General features: G+C 37.4%; 1 protein-coding gene across 2 annotated transcripts in view; it reads right to left on the bottom strand.

The window, feature by feature from the left end:
• The window catches only part of CWF19L2 (CWF19 like cell cycle control factor 2), a 156,322-nt gene that overhangs the window by 99,392 nt on the left and 40,135 nt on the right, over positions 1 to 16,795 (bottom strand). For both annotated transcript variants that reach the window (XM_044257725.1, XM_044257726.1), the window contains exons 9-10: positions 2,164 to 2,260; positions 507 to 599 (exon numbers count right to left, since the gene is read on the bottom strand). In XM_044257725.1, the coding sequence (XP_044113660.1) occupies positions 507 to 599; positions 2,164 to 2,260 (190 nt within the window). The remainder of the gene's footprint in view (positions 1 to 506; positions 600 to 2,163; positions 2,261 to 16,795) is intronic.

Raw genomic sequence — 16,795 nt, 5'->3', positions numbered from 1 at the left:
GGTACTCTAGACCCCCACTGGCCTTCCACTGGGTGACTACCTTTCTAAAAAGCTAGAGAATTTATTATGTGTATCCTCTGTTGCTTCTCCCCTCCCAAACGAGACATCGTGTGGGCAGGTGCTTTGATCGGTTCTGTTCACTTAAAGATGGATGAATGAATCCTTGAACAAAATAACTTGTTTTATATGAAACAGATACCAAATTCAAGTCTCTCATTCTCTAGAGGAAGTATTTAAGGACCAGTGTGTTTTCTGTGAAGTCAAAGCATCAGTAAATGGCAGTGTCCAAAATAAAACCAGGTGTCTCTGGCTTAGGCTTTTTTCCACCAGGACACAGTGGTGGAACATGAGACAATACCTATGAAAATCCATTTCAAAACAGGCAAACACACAGATGAACACACTGACACAGATACAGAAACATTTCACATGAAAGTATGACCACTACCAGGTAGCAGCGGTATACACAGTGATGACGCGCCTACAAACAAACTTGCGTTACTTACCTCCACCGCAGATCCTTTTGATGATCTCTCTGTTACAGTTTCTTTGAATTTATTTGCCTTTTCAAGCTGAGCTTTAAGTCGTTCTGCTAATTCCTTTAAAAGGAAAAACAAGAAAAATTGGTGTCACATATAGCTTAATCCTCAGTGTAAAATACTTCAAATTTATACAACAAAAGGGAAAAGAGCACAGTGAACACCCATGTGGCCATAACCGAAGTTCGGTTACCAACTCACAGCCTCGTACATTGCTTTTTAACAAATTTAATGAATTTATCTCAGTTCCACACTTCCCAAATACCTGTTCCGTTTGTTTACGCTTTGAAGGTAAATATTCTAGGGGAGAGATGGGCATAGAGAAAACACATAACCTGAAGAATGAAATTTTTATAATTCCTTTAATATTATAAACATCCAACACTCAAAATTTCAGTTACTGTAACAAGAAATCCTTAACAAGGTTTAAAAATATTACCTTCTTTACTGTTGGGTAATTTGAATAAGAACCCCAAATATATTTCATTTTTACTCTAGGAAGTCTATAGACATTTATATAAAACAACTGACACATGAAGAAATAAATTAAACAAACATAAGTATGTGACAAGCAAAGAACAGTATTCTCCACTGCAGTGGTTCCATGACCAAAGGAACACTTCTTTTAACATAAATTAACTTCCTAACTTGGTGAGTTCTCTTTCATTATTTCAAATTAATTCTTTTGTGCTTTCAAAACTCGAACTTTATTTTCTGCTATTATTACTGTTGTTGTTGGTTTGTCTCTCTTACCAATCTCTGGGTTGAGCTGAAATTCAGTGTTACCAAAGACCAGATTCAAAGAGAAAGAGCAGCATATGCAAGATACACAAACTCATAAAAATAGAAGTATCTTGTTTGACCACCTTTTATTTATTGGACGGTGTCATACTGACAGCACAATACTTAAAGCTCACCAGAGTTTGGGTCTGAGAGGAGTACATTCAGATGAGGGAATCAATTCTGTCAAGACACACAAAGCTGCCGGCTTCGCTTTTCTGCCATGCGCGACGTAACACGTACTAGCGCGTCAGAAATGTGACACTCTCACACCAAAATAATTGATAAACAGAGACAGGTGTAGCTCTCACCAAATCATCCCCATCCTCTACTGAATTCTGAAGTAAATCAGTCTTCCATCATAATAACACTATTACAGAAATTAAATGAGCTAACCGATACAAAGCAGCTAACATATCCCATTACGATTTGGAAAAATGAATTAACCATCTTTTTAGAAGCTCATTTGTTAGGTTCTTAAGTAAAGGAATCTAAGAGGGCAATACACACGCTTAATAATGTGACTAAAACAGGGAAAGAAGACAGTGACGCTTTTGTCTCCCTCAAATTTGCTACACTCAAATTGCAGAGTAGAAAGGAAATTTTAAAAACATTTTGTTCCCTAGGATCTTAATTTTCAAAAATCTGACAGGAAAAGTAAGCACTTTATTTAGAATGGGCAGAACTGTTTTTAGAAACGTTCAAGAATTTCTTTAAAGAATCAATAAGCAACAGTTATTTTTCCTACTATGCTACATTCGCATTGCAAAGAAACTTCCAAAATTATTTGTAAGAAGTTAAAGAGCTAATTGCTATTCTCCTAAGAACAATACAGAAGACTTACCATATTTCCCACCATCTCAGCCTTGATAATCCTGGCTCCCAATTTATTCTTCTCATCAACACTCAAGATGTATACAGAATCATCCTCAGAAGGACCTCTGAACAAGACAGATTAAGAGCATATGAAATATAGGGACACTACAAGTAAGAGCATCAAGACTCAAATATTATTTAAATTGACCTCAACAAAATAATAAGGACCGACAGATAAAACAAAATAAAACAAACAACCAAAAAACAAAGCTTCAGTGATTCACCAAAAATCAACAGCTTAAGGTTCTCTGTTATAATGCCACAATGGCTGATGGCAGTTATAATAACTGACCAAAGTCCCAGCAACAATGAGATAAATAGTATGTCAACTCTTCTTTACTAATATTTACATACTCATTTTAAAAAGGAAACAAACAAAATTAAAACATTAGAATCAGGCCATAATTCTACATGGCTGGGGTAATTCTCATTTGGTGTGATAAATTACCAATAATCTAAGAAACTGTAACTAGGAAATGACATATTTAACTGCAGTCAAAGAATAAAAACAATGACCATATGTTCTTTTTGCAAAATAAACCCTGAATAACTCAAGCAACATAAACTAAGATCATATGCCAAACCAATACCCTGAAGAGAAGAGAAATTTCCAGCCAAGTTTAGAGTCCTGGCATATAGGAAGTTGTCCCAGCTTACCTCTTTATGAAACATTACTGCAGGGAAAAAAGGGAAATGTAGGCCAAGCCTGAGGGACTCCTTAGCAAAAGAGACATGGCTAAGACTCTAGAACTCCAAGGAACCCAGAGAGAGAAGAAAGTGGCACAGTGAGAGAATTGCAGAAGAGTCTGGAGAGTTCCCCTTCAGTATTCAGCAAGAAACTACTCGGGAGTCAGAGAAAGCATCCATCCCAAAGGTAAGAGGAATAGATTCAGCATTCCTGGGAACAGTGCCTGGTCTCATTACCCAGACTAAGAAAATTCATGATTCAGAAAGCACTGAGTAGAGTTTTAAGGGTTGTGCTTCATTACTAGTAAATAATAAACTCCAGACTAAATGATGATTTAAGCCCACTGAAACAACGTTAAATCCAAGAGTCTAAAGGAGCCAACAGTTTCTAACTAACTTAACCACATCACCTCAGCACAAAGCTCAAGAATATTTACAAGAATTTAAAGATTCAGCACTCAACAAGGTAAAATTCATGACATCTAGTATCCAATCAAAGATGACCAGACATGCAGACATAGAAAAGTAAGACCCACAATTAGGAGGGAAAGCTCTCAATCAAAATCGACCAGAACTGACTCAGATATAAGAAATAACAGATAAGAACAGTAAATGTTATCATTTTAACATGTATTCCATACGTTTGAAAAGTTACAAACAACTAAGATATATCAGTTGAAAACTATAATGTCTGAGATAAAAATACACTAGATAGGGTTCATGGAAGATTAAACTGCAAAGAAAGAATTTTGTGAACTTGAAACCTTAGAAACCATGCAAAATGAAAGAAAAGAGAGAAAAAGAATTTCTAAAAATAAAAAGAGCTTCAGAGCTATAAGACAACCTAAATACCCTTCTGGAAGTTCATGTCACTGGAGACCCTGAAAGGAAGAAATGGGAGACAGAAGACACAAAGGTCAAATGTTCCTAATTTACTAAAAACTAAAAATCTTAACCAAGAATCTCAGGGACTCCCAAGGGTACATGCGTGCGCGCGCGCACACACACACACACACACGCACACACACCCACACACACAAAAACCTACATCAGGGTACATCATAATCAAATTGCTCAAAACTAGTGATAAAGAGAACACTTTTAAAGCAGCCATAGTGGGGAGAAAAGAGAGACACACTGAGGCACACAGGAACAAAGGTAAGTGTGACAGCCGATTTCTCATCAGAAACAATCCAAGCAAGAAGAGAGCAGCAACAGCCCTAAGGCACTTTAAATTGTCAACTGAGAATTCTACATGAAGTGAATATATCTTTCAAAAACAAAGTGAAATGAAGGCTCTTTCACACAAAAAGCTGAAAGAATGTCAAAGAAAAGCCTCAGGAAGAAGAAAAATTATACCAGACTGAAATATGGATCAACCCAAAGGAAGGAAGAGCAACAGAAGTGATGACTATGGGAGTAAATATATAATACTTTCTCTTATTACACAGATCTCTTTAAAATAACTATTTAAACAAAATAATAACAATATATGAGAGGTTCATAACAAGTGTAAGTGAAATATATGACAACGCTAACAGAAAGAACGGGGGGGATAAATGTAATGAACTACTGTAAAGTTCTTATACCATACAGCTGTGGCGCTGGACAAGTTTAAGATGTATACTATCAAATCTAAAGAAACCACTAAAATAACACCAAAAAAATTATAAGAAATGAAATAGAATCATAAAAATATGCAATCTAAAATAAGTCAGTAAAAGAGGAAAAGAAAGCAAAGAACAGATAGGACAAGTGGGAAAAAAATACCCAGTGCTCCATGCAATGCCTCCTTGATACTGAGGGCACGGAGCACTGGGTGTTATACACAAACAATGAATCAGGGAACACTACATCAAAACCTAATGATGTGCTGTATGGAGACTAACGTAACACACACACACACACATACACACACACAAAATTAACAACAAAAAAAACACACAAATATTAAGATTACAGATTTAAACCTTACTATATCACATTATATATAAATGATCTAACCATCTGAATTAAAAGGTAAGACTGTCAGATAAAAGAGCAAAACTCAACAATAAGAAACATACTATAAAGACATAAATATGTCATAAAAGGATGGGAAAAGATACACTGTGTTAACAGTAGTCAAAAGGTGAAGTCGCTTCTTTAAAATCAAACAAATTATATTACAGAGCAATAAATATTACCAGGGACAAAGAAAGCTTTTTCATTTCAGATGAAAAGGAGGTCAATCTATCAAGAGTAAAGAAGAATCCCTAAATGTTTATGCACATAAGAGAGCTTCAAAATACATAAAGCAAAAACTGATAAAATTACGAACAGAAACAGACTAATTTACAATTACGGTTACAGATCTGAAGACCCTACTCTCAATATCCGATGGAATAAATATATTCTTCAAGGATATGGGAGGCATGAATAACACTAACAACTAACATGACCTAATGAACAATCAGAGAATACTCTACCCAACAACAGAATACACATTCTTTCCTAGCACACAGCAACATTTACAGAGACAGACCATATTCTGAGCCATACACGAGTCTCAATAAACTTAAAGGGATTTAAGTCATACAAACTATGTTCTCTAACCCCCATGATATCATTAACAAAGAACTCTGGATAATCCTCAGCTATTTGGAAAGTAAAAAGCCTATGTGCAAATACTCCATGGTTAAAAACAAAATCAAGGAGAAATTAAAAAGTATTTCAAACTGAATAAAAAATAATATATCAGGATTTATAGGATGCTACTCACATATGACTTAGGGAGAAATTTATTAACTCTAAATGCTTATATTAGAAAAGTAAAAAATATCTCAATTCCATGATCTCAGCTTACCACTTAAAAAAGTAGAAAAAGAAGAGCAAATTAAACCCAAATAAACAGAATATAAGCAATAATAAAAATCAGAGTGGAAATAAATAAAAAACAGAAAAATAAAGAAATTCAATGAAACCAAAGCTGATTAGGACAATTAGTGAAACTGGTAACCCTCTAGCTGAACTAATTAGGGAGAACATATTACCAATAAAGAAATGAGAGAAGCAAAATCACTACATATTCTACCAAGACTTAACAAAAAGATATTTGGATGGCAAATAAGCACATGAAAAAATGCTTAACATCATTTGTCATTAGGGAAATACAAATTAAAACCATGAGATACTGCTACATATTCACCTGAATAGCAGAAAATTTAAGCGACTGACCATTCCAAGTTCTTGTAAGGATGCAGAGCAACTAAAAGTCTCATACACTGTTAGTGGGGATGTCAAATGATACAACTCAAAAAAACCACTTCACAGTTTCTTAAAAATTTAAAGTTATGGGGCGCCTGGGTGGCTCAGTGGGTTAAAGCCTCTGCTTTCGGCTCGGGTCATGATCTCAGGGTCCTGGGATCGAGCCCCGCGTCGGGCTCTCTGCTCAGCAGGGAGCCTGCTTCCTCCCTCTCTTTCTGCCTGCCTCTCTGCCTACTTGTGATCTCTGTCTGTCAAATAAATAAATAAATAATCTTTAAAAAAAAAATTTAAAGTTATTATTACTATATGATCTACCCACTCCTCTCCTAGGTATTCACCCAAGAGAAAAGGAAGCATACTTATAACAAAGACTTGTACATGAATGTTCAAAGCAGCTTTATGCATGATAGCTTAAACCTGGAAACATTCTAAATGTCCAGCAACAGGTGAATGGAAAAACCGTGTTATACCAAAAAAGAATAAATTATTGTTACACGCAACAACATGGATGAAGCTCAAATACTCATGCAGAGTGAAAGCCAGACCAAAAAAAGAGTGCATAACATATGATCCCACTTACACAAAATTCTAGAAAATGCAAACTATTCTATAATTAAAGAGAGCAGATAAGTGGAAGTCTAGGGGCTTTGGTAAGGGTGTGAGAAGAGGTGGGAAAGAAGAATTATAAACTCTGAGGGGTGATGGTTTCACAAGACTATACAAACTCCAAAATTTACCAAATTATACATTTTTTATATATGTAGTTTAAACATGTCAATTACACCTCAAAGTTGTTTTCCAAAACTCTTAAAGAGGAATGATAAAAGAAAATTTTAAGCTGAAAAACCTGTCATAATCTCACATATAAATTATATATAAATGATCTAACCATCTGAATTAAAAGGTAAGACTGTCAGATACAAGAGCAAAAAGGATATAAAGGATGTGGCTATGATACTACTAATTTTCCTGAATTGCTGGATATCATCAAACTCTACTGAGATTAACTTGAGTTTTCAACATAAATTCTGAGCAAATAATAGCAAAATAAATAAACAGACCTTCAAATCAAAACTTGACCTATCAGGGAGCCTGGGTGGCTCAGTGGATTAAAGCCTCTGCCTTCGGCTCGGGTCACGGTCCCAGGGTCCTGGGATCGAGCCCCACATCGGACTCTCTGTTCTGTGGGGAGCCTGCTTCCCCCTCTCTCTCTGCCTGCCTCTCTGCCTACTTGTGGTCTCTCTCTGTCAAATAAATAAATAAAATCTCTTAAAAAAAGAAAAAAACTTGACCTATCAACCAATTGCTTTTTTTTTTTTAAGATTTTATTTATTTATTTGACAGAGAGAGACCACAAGTAGGCAGAGAGGCAGGCAGAGAGAGAGGGGGAAGCAGGCTCCCCACAGAACAGAGAGTCCGATGTGGGGCTCGATCCCAGGACCCTGAGATCATGACTTGAGCCGTAAGCAGAGGCTTAACCCACTGAGCCACCCAGGCATGTCCAACCAATTACTTTTAAGTAGCAAATTCTTTGGGGTAAAGAAATATAAATCTGACTGTAGAGAGCATTTGAGGTTTAAAAAAAAAATTTGAAAGGTTTCTCTTTTAAAAGGACATTAATATCTGCAGAAATTCTGTACAAACCATTTCTTCAGGGAAGAAAAGACCACCACCCTGGTGCTCAGAATAAGAAACCTAAAATATTGCAGGTGAAGCACCATTAGAAAGAAACATGTTTTTGTTCCCCTCAAGTTCTTTCAGTCGTTTTATATTATTATTTTTTTATACATTGATGTTTATTGAGCACTTTCCCACGACAGACACTGTGAAGTAACTTTACTCTCTTACTTGTATTTTTGAAATGTAATACATTTTTTCTTCCAAATTTTTATTTAAATTCTAGTTAGTTAACATATAGTGTACTATTGCTTTCAGGAACAGAATTCAGTGACTCATCACGTACATGTACCACCGGGCGCTCATCATCATCATCAGCGCCCCATCACCCCTCTAGCTCATCGCACCCCACCCACCCACCGCCTCGGTCCACCCTCTATTCTCCATCCTCAAGAGTTTCTGATGGTTTGTCTCCCTCTCCCTCTCTCTCTTTTTCTCCCTTCCCACACACTCATCGGTTTTGTTTCCTAAATTCCACATACGACTGAAATCATAAGGTACTTGTCTTTCTCTGACTCAGTCTACATTCTAAAAACCAATTCAGAAGAATAATAGGGACACTGCATTCATAAAGCAGGAGAACATTAGCATCCTTTATATGCCTCTATATGTTGAGGCATTGCTTGTATTGTTAGTTGTACTTTTTCGTATGGAAAATATTTTTCAGTAACTTTCCAAATTAAATTGTAAGGTACACATCATTTTTATTGCATTGTAAATGTAATTTTTAAAATTTCAGGCAACCCAATCATATTTCAGTAAAAAGCTTGACTTCCTTTTCTCAACTTGTGTTCTTTCCTATTCAGTTAATCCCCCCAAATTCTCTGCTTTGAAAACTTACTATTTCTGTCCTTTATGTAGGAATTATAAATATTATATTTTTATATGTATGTATAATGCATAACAAACTTAAATAACCACACTTCCTGTCCTTTCTAAAAAGCTATCAGTACAATTATTCCCCCCTGAAGCCAGTTTATCCCAGGGTCCACCTCTTAAACCTCCCAGCTTCCAAAGCATAAAACTTCCTGGCTAGTATTCCCTCCCCCTTTTCTTCCTTTCCTGCTGCCAAGTGTTTATTTGACCACATTTTTCTTTCCAACAAAGCTATTTCTAGTTCATCCATTTTTCATCTCCACTCCAGCCAACTGAGAAAATAAAGAATGCAGGAAAGGTAAACTGAATAAGGAGTTGGTTTCCTTACTATTTCTCCAAACCTTTATTTGTTAACCCAATAGATGTTTACTGTAATCTAGACACATAACTTGTACACACATTTTGAAATGTGATACACTGAGTTGAAACATTCAGAAAACAAGCTATCTTGCAAGCAACCACAGATTTCTGGAATTGGAAGAATAAAGGCCGGGAGTGCCTGGGTGGCATGGTCAGATAAACATGTGACTTTTGGTTTCAGCTCAGGTTCTGATCTCAGGGTGATGAGGTGGAGCCCCACAACAGGCACCATGCTCAGCATGGAGTCTACTTGAGACTCTCTTTCCCTCTTTCTCTCCCGCTCCTGTGCTCTCTCTCTCTCATAAATAAATAGATCTTAAAGAAAAAGAAGAAAGCCAAAAACCATCTATCAGTCCATTTCCTTAGGGATGTTAATAAACTACCATATCATGTGTCAATATGTCAATGGATACCTATCTACTAGTAGGAATAAAAATGAAAGTATAAATACTTAAAAACAGAATACTAATAAAATTCTAAGAGTTCCTAATGCAAACTTTTCATAATGCATTAGAAGGTCTTTCTTTAAAATGCCAATCATAACCTTGCAAGAATGAGAAATCCCTCTTGGCATCATGAGAAGAAGAATGCGGGAAGTAGACTGACAGGAGTTTGAATGCAGACTCTGTCATTTACTAGCTTTATGAGATCAGGCAAGTATTTTAACCTCCCTGAGGTTATAAAACCAAAAAACTGATTAATACCTACCATTACAACTCTTAACTATAGGAAAGAAACAGGGTTTCTGGAGGGAAGGTGAGTGGGAGGAATAGGATAATTGGGTGATGAGCATTAAGGAGGACACGTGATGTGATGAGCACTGGGTGTTACATGCAACTGATGAATTCCTGAACACTGCATCTGAAACTAAGTCCATAATACATGTTGGCTAATTGAATTAAAAAAATAACTACATTCACATTATTAGGATTAAATGTGATAGTGAATAAAATTATAGTAATTGCAGTAAGAGAATAAAATTCCAAACATAACACATAACCTGGTGCTCAATAATGTTTAGTACCTTTTGCCTCTAAGAGCCAATCACTAGGTCAGAGAAAAACCCACCAATTAGTACTCAATTCACTATGCTCAAAATCCAATGGTGAAATCTTGTCAAGAAAAGAAAGAAGGGTGCTCTGCTGGAGGAGTATGCAACTCTGGATCTCAGGGTCATGAGTTCAAGCCCCACAATGGGTGTAAAGATTACTTACATAAATAAATAAACTTTAAAGAGAGAGGAGAGAGTGAGAGAAGGAAGCAAGATAGTGGAGGAGCAGGAGACCGAAATATCATCGGGTCCCAGGAGTTCAGCCAGATAGTTAACAAACCATTCTGAATACCTACAAGTCACCAGGAGATCAAAGAGAAGAAGAGCAGCAACTCTAGGAACAGAAAATCGACCACTTTCTGGAAGGCAGGACATGCGGAGAAGTGAATCCAAAGCAACAAGAAGATAGACCGTGGGAGGAGGGGCCAGCTCCCAGCAAGCAGTGGAGCAGCGGAGCACAAAATCAGAACTTCTAGAAGTCTGCTCCACTGAGGAACGTCACTCCAGAGGCTAAGCAGGGTTGGAGGCCTCGTGGGGACAGTGTGGTCTCAGGACCCACAGGGTCACAGAAAGAACAGGGGTATCTGAGTGTGGCAGAGCTGCCAAGTATCAGAGCTGGGAAGCTGCTGTAGACAGAGCTGAGGAGGGAGCTCTCAGCTCAGGGTTACCTTAAACTGTGATCCAAGGCACAATCAGACCACTGCTCTTCGAGCAGGGACCCCACAAGTGGCAGATCCAGAGAGAAACCCCCTCCCTTCCTCCTATGGGAGGAGAGGCATGAGAGTGCTCGGCAGGAATCTGCTGGGTTTGGACACTCCAAACGAAGCTATATGTCTGAGACAGAAATGCTCGGTCACAGGCCGAGCGAGCTTAGAGTGCGGCTGGACAGAAGGGAGACAGACGGACTGACTGCTTTTCTCTGAGGTGCACTGAGGAGTGAGGCCTGAGCTCTTGGCTCCTCCAGGCCGGGGACTGGGCAGCCACCATCTTCATTCCCGTCCTCCAGAGCTCTATGGAAAGTGTTCAGGGAACAAAGGCTATCAAGTGCAAACCTCAACAGATTGCTTAGCCTGGCCCCTGGCAAGGGCCGTGCAGTTCCGCCTCAGGCAAAGACATGTGAGAATCACGGCAACAGGCCCCTCCCTCAGGAGATCAACAAGAACATCCAGCCAAGACCAAGCTCACCGATAAATGAGAACAGCAGAACTCCAGAGGCAGGAATGCAACAAATAGAATTCACAGCTTTTTTCCCAAGATCCTTGAGTCTTGAAAATTAAATTTTTTCAATTTTATTTTTTTCTTATTCTATTTTTAAACTTTTCCTCTTTCCTCTTTTAAAATTTTTTAACTATTTTATCTTACCAATACCTTTTTTTAAAAAATCTTTTTAAATTTTCATTGTTAGAGGCATATTTTACCCCTTCACTGTATTTAACCTTATTTTTTGTATACATATAGGTTTTTTTCTTTAAAACTTCGGGATATGATTTCTTCTAATAGATCATAATATATTCTAAATCTAGTGCATGGCTTTGTTCTAGTCTCCAGCCTGATTACATTTTCTTTTTTTTTTTTTTTCCTTTTTCCAACCAACTTATCTTATCAATTCCTATCTTAGAATCTTTCCTAATTTTCATCTTTATAGTCATATTCCATCCCTTCATTGTGTTTACCCTTATTTGTGTATATATATATGTTTTTCTTCTTTTTAAATTTTGCGAAGTAGTTTCTTCTAAGACACCAGAACACATGCAAAATCAAGTGGGTGGCTCTGTTCTATTCACCACTCTGAGATATATATATGTTTTGTTTTTTTAATCTTATCTTTTCCCCATTTCCTTCCCACCCACCCCCCTGCCCAGTTTCGGGTCTCTTCTGATTTGGTTAGCATATATTTTTCTGGGGTCTTTGCCACACTTTTAGTATTTTATTCTCTCATTCATATATTCTTATCTGGATAAAATGAAAAGGTGGAAAAACTCACCCCCATAAAAGAACAGAGGCAGTACTGACAGCTAGGGACCTAATCATTATGGACACTGGTATTATGTCAGAACTAGAGTTCAGAATAACAATTATCAAAATGCTAGCTGGGCTCGAAAAAGACATGGAAGATATTAGAGAATCCCTTTCTGGAGAAATAAAAGAACTAAAATCTAACCAAGCTGAAATTTTAAAAAACTAGTAATGAGGTGCAATCAAAAATGGAGGCTCTTACTGCTAGGATAAATGAGGTAGAAGAGAGAATTAGTGATACAGAAAACCAAATGATGGAGAATAAAGAAGCTGCAAAAGACAGACAAACAACTCTGGACCATTAGAGGAGAATTCTGAGAGGTAAGTGATACCATAAAATGAAAAAAATATTAGAGTAATTGGGATTCCAGAAGAAGATGGGGGGGCAGAAGGTACACTGGAGCAAATTACAGTAGAACATTTCCCTAATATGGCAAAGGGAACAAGCATCAAAACCCAGAAAGCACAGAGAACCCCCTCAAAATCAGTAAAAATAGGTCCATGTCCTGTCATCTAATAGTAAAACTTACAAGTCCTAGTGACAAAGAGAAAATCCTGAAAGCAGCTCAGGACAAGAGGTCTGTAACATACAATTGTAGAAATATTAGATTGGCAGTAGACTTATCCACAGAGACCTGGCAGGCCAGAAAAAGACTGGAATGATATATTCAGAGCACTAAACAACAAAAATATGCAGCTAAGAATACTATATCCAACTAGGCTGCCACTGAAAATAGATGGAGAGATAAAAAGATTCCAGGACAAACAAAAATTAAAAGAATTTGCAAACACCAAACCAGCCCCTCAGGAAATACTGAAAGGGGTCCTCTAAGCAAAGAGAGAGCCTAAAAGTAGTAGACCAGAAAGGAACAGAGACAATATACAGTAAAAGTCACCTTACAAGCAATACAATGGCACTAAATTCATATCTTTCAATAGTTACCCTCAATGTAAATTGACTAATTGCCCCATCAAAGACACAGAGTATCAGCATGGATTAAAAAACAAGACCCATCAATATGCTGTCTACAAGAAACTCATTTTAAACCCAAAGACACCTCCAGATTTAAAGTGAGGGGGTGGAAAACAATTTATCATGCTAATGAATATCAAAAGAAAGCTGGGGTGGCAATCCTTATATCAAATAAATCAGATTTTAAGCCAAAGACTATATGAGATAAGGAAGGACATTATATCATACTTAAAGGGTCCAACAAGAAGATCTAACAATTTTAAATATCTATGCCCCTAACATGGGAGCAGTCAATTATATAGAACAATTAAAAACAAAATAAAAGGGGCGCCTGGGTGGTTCAGTGGGTTAAAGCCTCTGCCTTCGGCTCAGGTCGTGATCCCAGGGTCCTGGGATTGAGCCCCACATCGGGCTCTCTGTTCCGTGGGGAGCCTGCCTCCTCCTCTCTCTCTGCCTGCCTCTCTGCCTACTTATGATCTCTGTCTGTCCAATAAATAAATAAAATCTTCTAAAAATAAATAAATAAAAATCAACATATATTATCAACAATAATATAATAGTAGGGGACTTTAACACTTTAACACCTCCCCCTCACTGAAATGGACAGAGATCATCTAAGAAAAGATCAATAAGGAAATAAAAGCGTTAAATGACACACTGGCCCAGATGACAATCACATATATTCAGAACATTCCACTCCAAGGCAGCAGAATACACATTCTTCTCTAGTGCACATGAAACGTTCTACAGAATAGATTACATCCTGGGTCAGAAATCAGGTCTCAACTGGTACCAAAAGACTGGGATCATTCCCTGCATATTTTCAGACCACAATGCTCTGAAGCTAGAGTTAAATCACAAGAAGAAAGTTGGAAAAGAACTCAAATATATGGAGGCTAAAGAGCACTCTACTGAAGAATGAATGCGTCAACCAGGAAATTAAAGAAGAATTGAAAAAATTCATGGGAACAAATGAAAATGAAAACAACTGTTCAAAAATCTGTGGGACCCAGCAAAGGCAGTCCTGAGAGTAAAGTATATAGCGATACAAGCCTTTCTCAAGAAACAAGAAAGGTCTCAGGTACACAACCTAACCCTACACCTAAAGAAGCTGAAGAAAGAACAGCAAAGAACCCTAAACCAAGCAGGAGAAGAGAAATAATAAAGATCAGAGCAGAAATCAATGAAATAGAAACCAAAGCAGTAGAACAGATCAACAAAACTAGGAGCTGGTTCTTTGAAAGAATTAAGGTTGATAAACCCCTGGCCAGACTTACCAAAAAGAAAAGAGAAAGAATCCAAATTACTAAAATCATGAATGAAAGGGGAGAGATCACAACCAACACCAAAGAAATACAAACAATTATAAGAACATATTATGAGCAACTATACACCACTAAATTTGAAAATCTGGAAGAAATGGATGCATTCCTGGAGACATAAATTACCAAAACTGAACCAGGAAAAAATAGAAAACCTGAACAGACCCATAACCAGTAAGGAGATTGAAGCAGTCATCAAAAATCTCCCAAAAACAAGAGCCCAGAGCCAGACAGACGGCTTCCTGGGTGAATTCTACCAAACATTTAAAGAAGAATTAATACCTATTCTCCTGAAACTATTCCAAACAACAGAAATGGAAGGAAAACTTCCAAATTCAACTTATGAGGCCAGCATTACCTTGATCCTAAAACCAAAGACCCAATCAAAAAGGAGAATTACAGACCCTCATCAATATCCTTGATAAACACAGGATGTGAAAATGGTCACCAAAATACTAGCCAGTAGGAACCAACAGTACATTAAAAGGATTATTCACCATGACGAAGTGAGATTTATTCCTGGGCTGCAAGGTTGGTTCAACATCCACAAATCAATCAATGTGATACAATACATTAATAAAAGAAAGAACAAGAACCATATGATACTCTCAAAAGATGCTGAAAGAGTATTTGACAAAGTACAGCATCCACTCTTGATCAAAACTCTTCAAAGTGTAGGGACAGAGGGTACATACCTCAATATCATCAGAGCTATCTATGAAAACCCACAGTGAATATCATTCTCAAAGAGGAAAAACTGGGAGCTTTTCCCCTAAGGTCAGGAACACGGCAGGGATATCCACTATCACCACTGCTATTCAACATAGTACTAGAAGTCCTAGCCTTGGCAATCAGACAACAAAAAGAAATTAAAGGTATCGGAACTGGCAAAGAAGTCAAACTCTCACTCTGCAGATGATGATACTTTAAGTGAAAAACCCAAAAGACTCCACTACAAAACTGCTAGAACTCATACAGGAATTCAGTAAAGTGTGAAGATATAAAATCAATGCACAGAAATCAGCTGCATTTCTATACACCAAAACAAGACAGAAGAAAGAGAAATTAAGGAGTCAATCCAATTTACAACTACATGCAAAACCATAAGATACCTAGGAATAAATCTAACCAAAGAGGCAAAGAATCTGTACCCAGAAAACTATAAAGTACTCATGAAAGAAATTGAAGAAGACACAAAGAAATGGAAAAACATGCCATGCTCATGGATTGGAAGAACAAATATGTGAAAACATCTATGCTACCTAAATCAATCTACACATTTAATGCAATCCCTATCAAAATACCATACATCAAATAAATGGAACAAATAATCCTAAAATTTATATGAAACTAGAAAAGACCCTGAATAGCCAGAGGAATGTTGAAAAAGAAAGCCAAAGTTGTTGGCATCACAATTCCAGACTTCAAGCTCTATTACAAAGCTGTAATCATCAAGACAGTATGGTACTGGCACAAAAACAGACACAAAGATCACTGGAACAGAATAGAGAGCCCAGAAATAGACCCTCAACTCTACGGTCAACTAATCTTCAACAAAGCAGGAAAGAATGTCCTATAGAAAAAAGACAGTCTCTTCAACAAATGGTACTGGGAAAATTGGACAGCCACATGCAGAAAAATGAAACTGGACCACTTTCCTACACCACATACAAAAATAGACTCCAAATGGATGAAAGACCTCAATATGAAACAGGAATCCATTAAAATCCTTGAGGACAACACTGGCAGCAACCTCTCTGACCTCAGCCACAGCAACTTTTTCCTAGACACATCACCAAAGGCAAGGGAAGCAAGGGCAAAAATGAACTATTGGGACTTCATCAAGATCAAAAGCTTTTGCACAGCAAAGGAAACAGTTAACAAAACCAAAAGACAACCGACAGAAGGGGAGAAGATATTCACAAATGACATATAAGATAAAGGGCTAGTATCCAAAATCTATAACAAACTTATCAAACTCAACACCCAAAGAACAAATAATCCAATCAAGAAATGGGCAGAGGACATGAACAGACATTTCTGCAAAGAAGACATCCAGATGGGCAACAGACAAATGAAAAAGGGCTCCACATCACTCAGCATCAGGGAATTCAGGGAAATGGCCAAAAGACACATGAAAAAGTGCCTCACGTCACTGGGCATCAGGGAAATAGAAATCAAAATCACAATGAGATACCACCTCACGCCAGTCAGAATGGCTAAAATTAACAAGTTAGGAAAAGACAGATTTTGGCAAAGATGCAGAGAAAGGGGACCCCTCCCACACTGTTGGTGGGAATGCAACCTGGTGCAGCTGCTCTGGAAAACAACATGAAGGTTCCTCAAAAAGTTGAAAATAGAGCTACCTATGACCCAGCAATCATACTACTGG

The sequence above is a fragment of the Neovison vison genome, chromosome 7 (genome assembly GCF_020171115.1).
Source record: "Neovison vison isolate M4711 chromosome 7, ASM_NN_V1, whole genome shotgun sequence".
Taxonomy (NCBI): domain Eukaryota; kingdom Metazoa; phylum Chordata; class Mammalia; order Carnivora; family Mustelidae; genus Neogale; species Neogale vison.
Note: the sequence above shows the minus strand (reverse complement) of the source record. Positions and strands in the feature narration are given on the sequence as shown.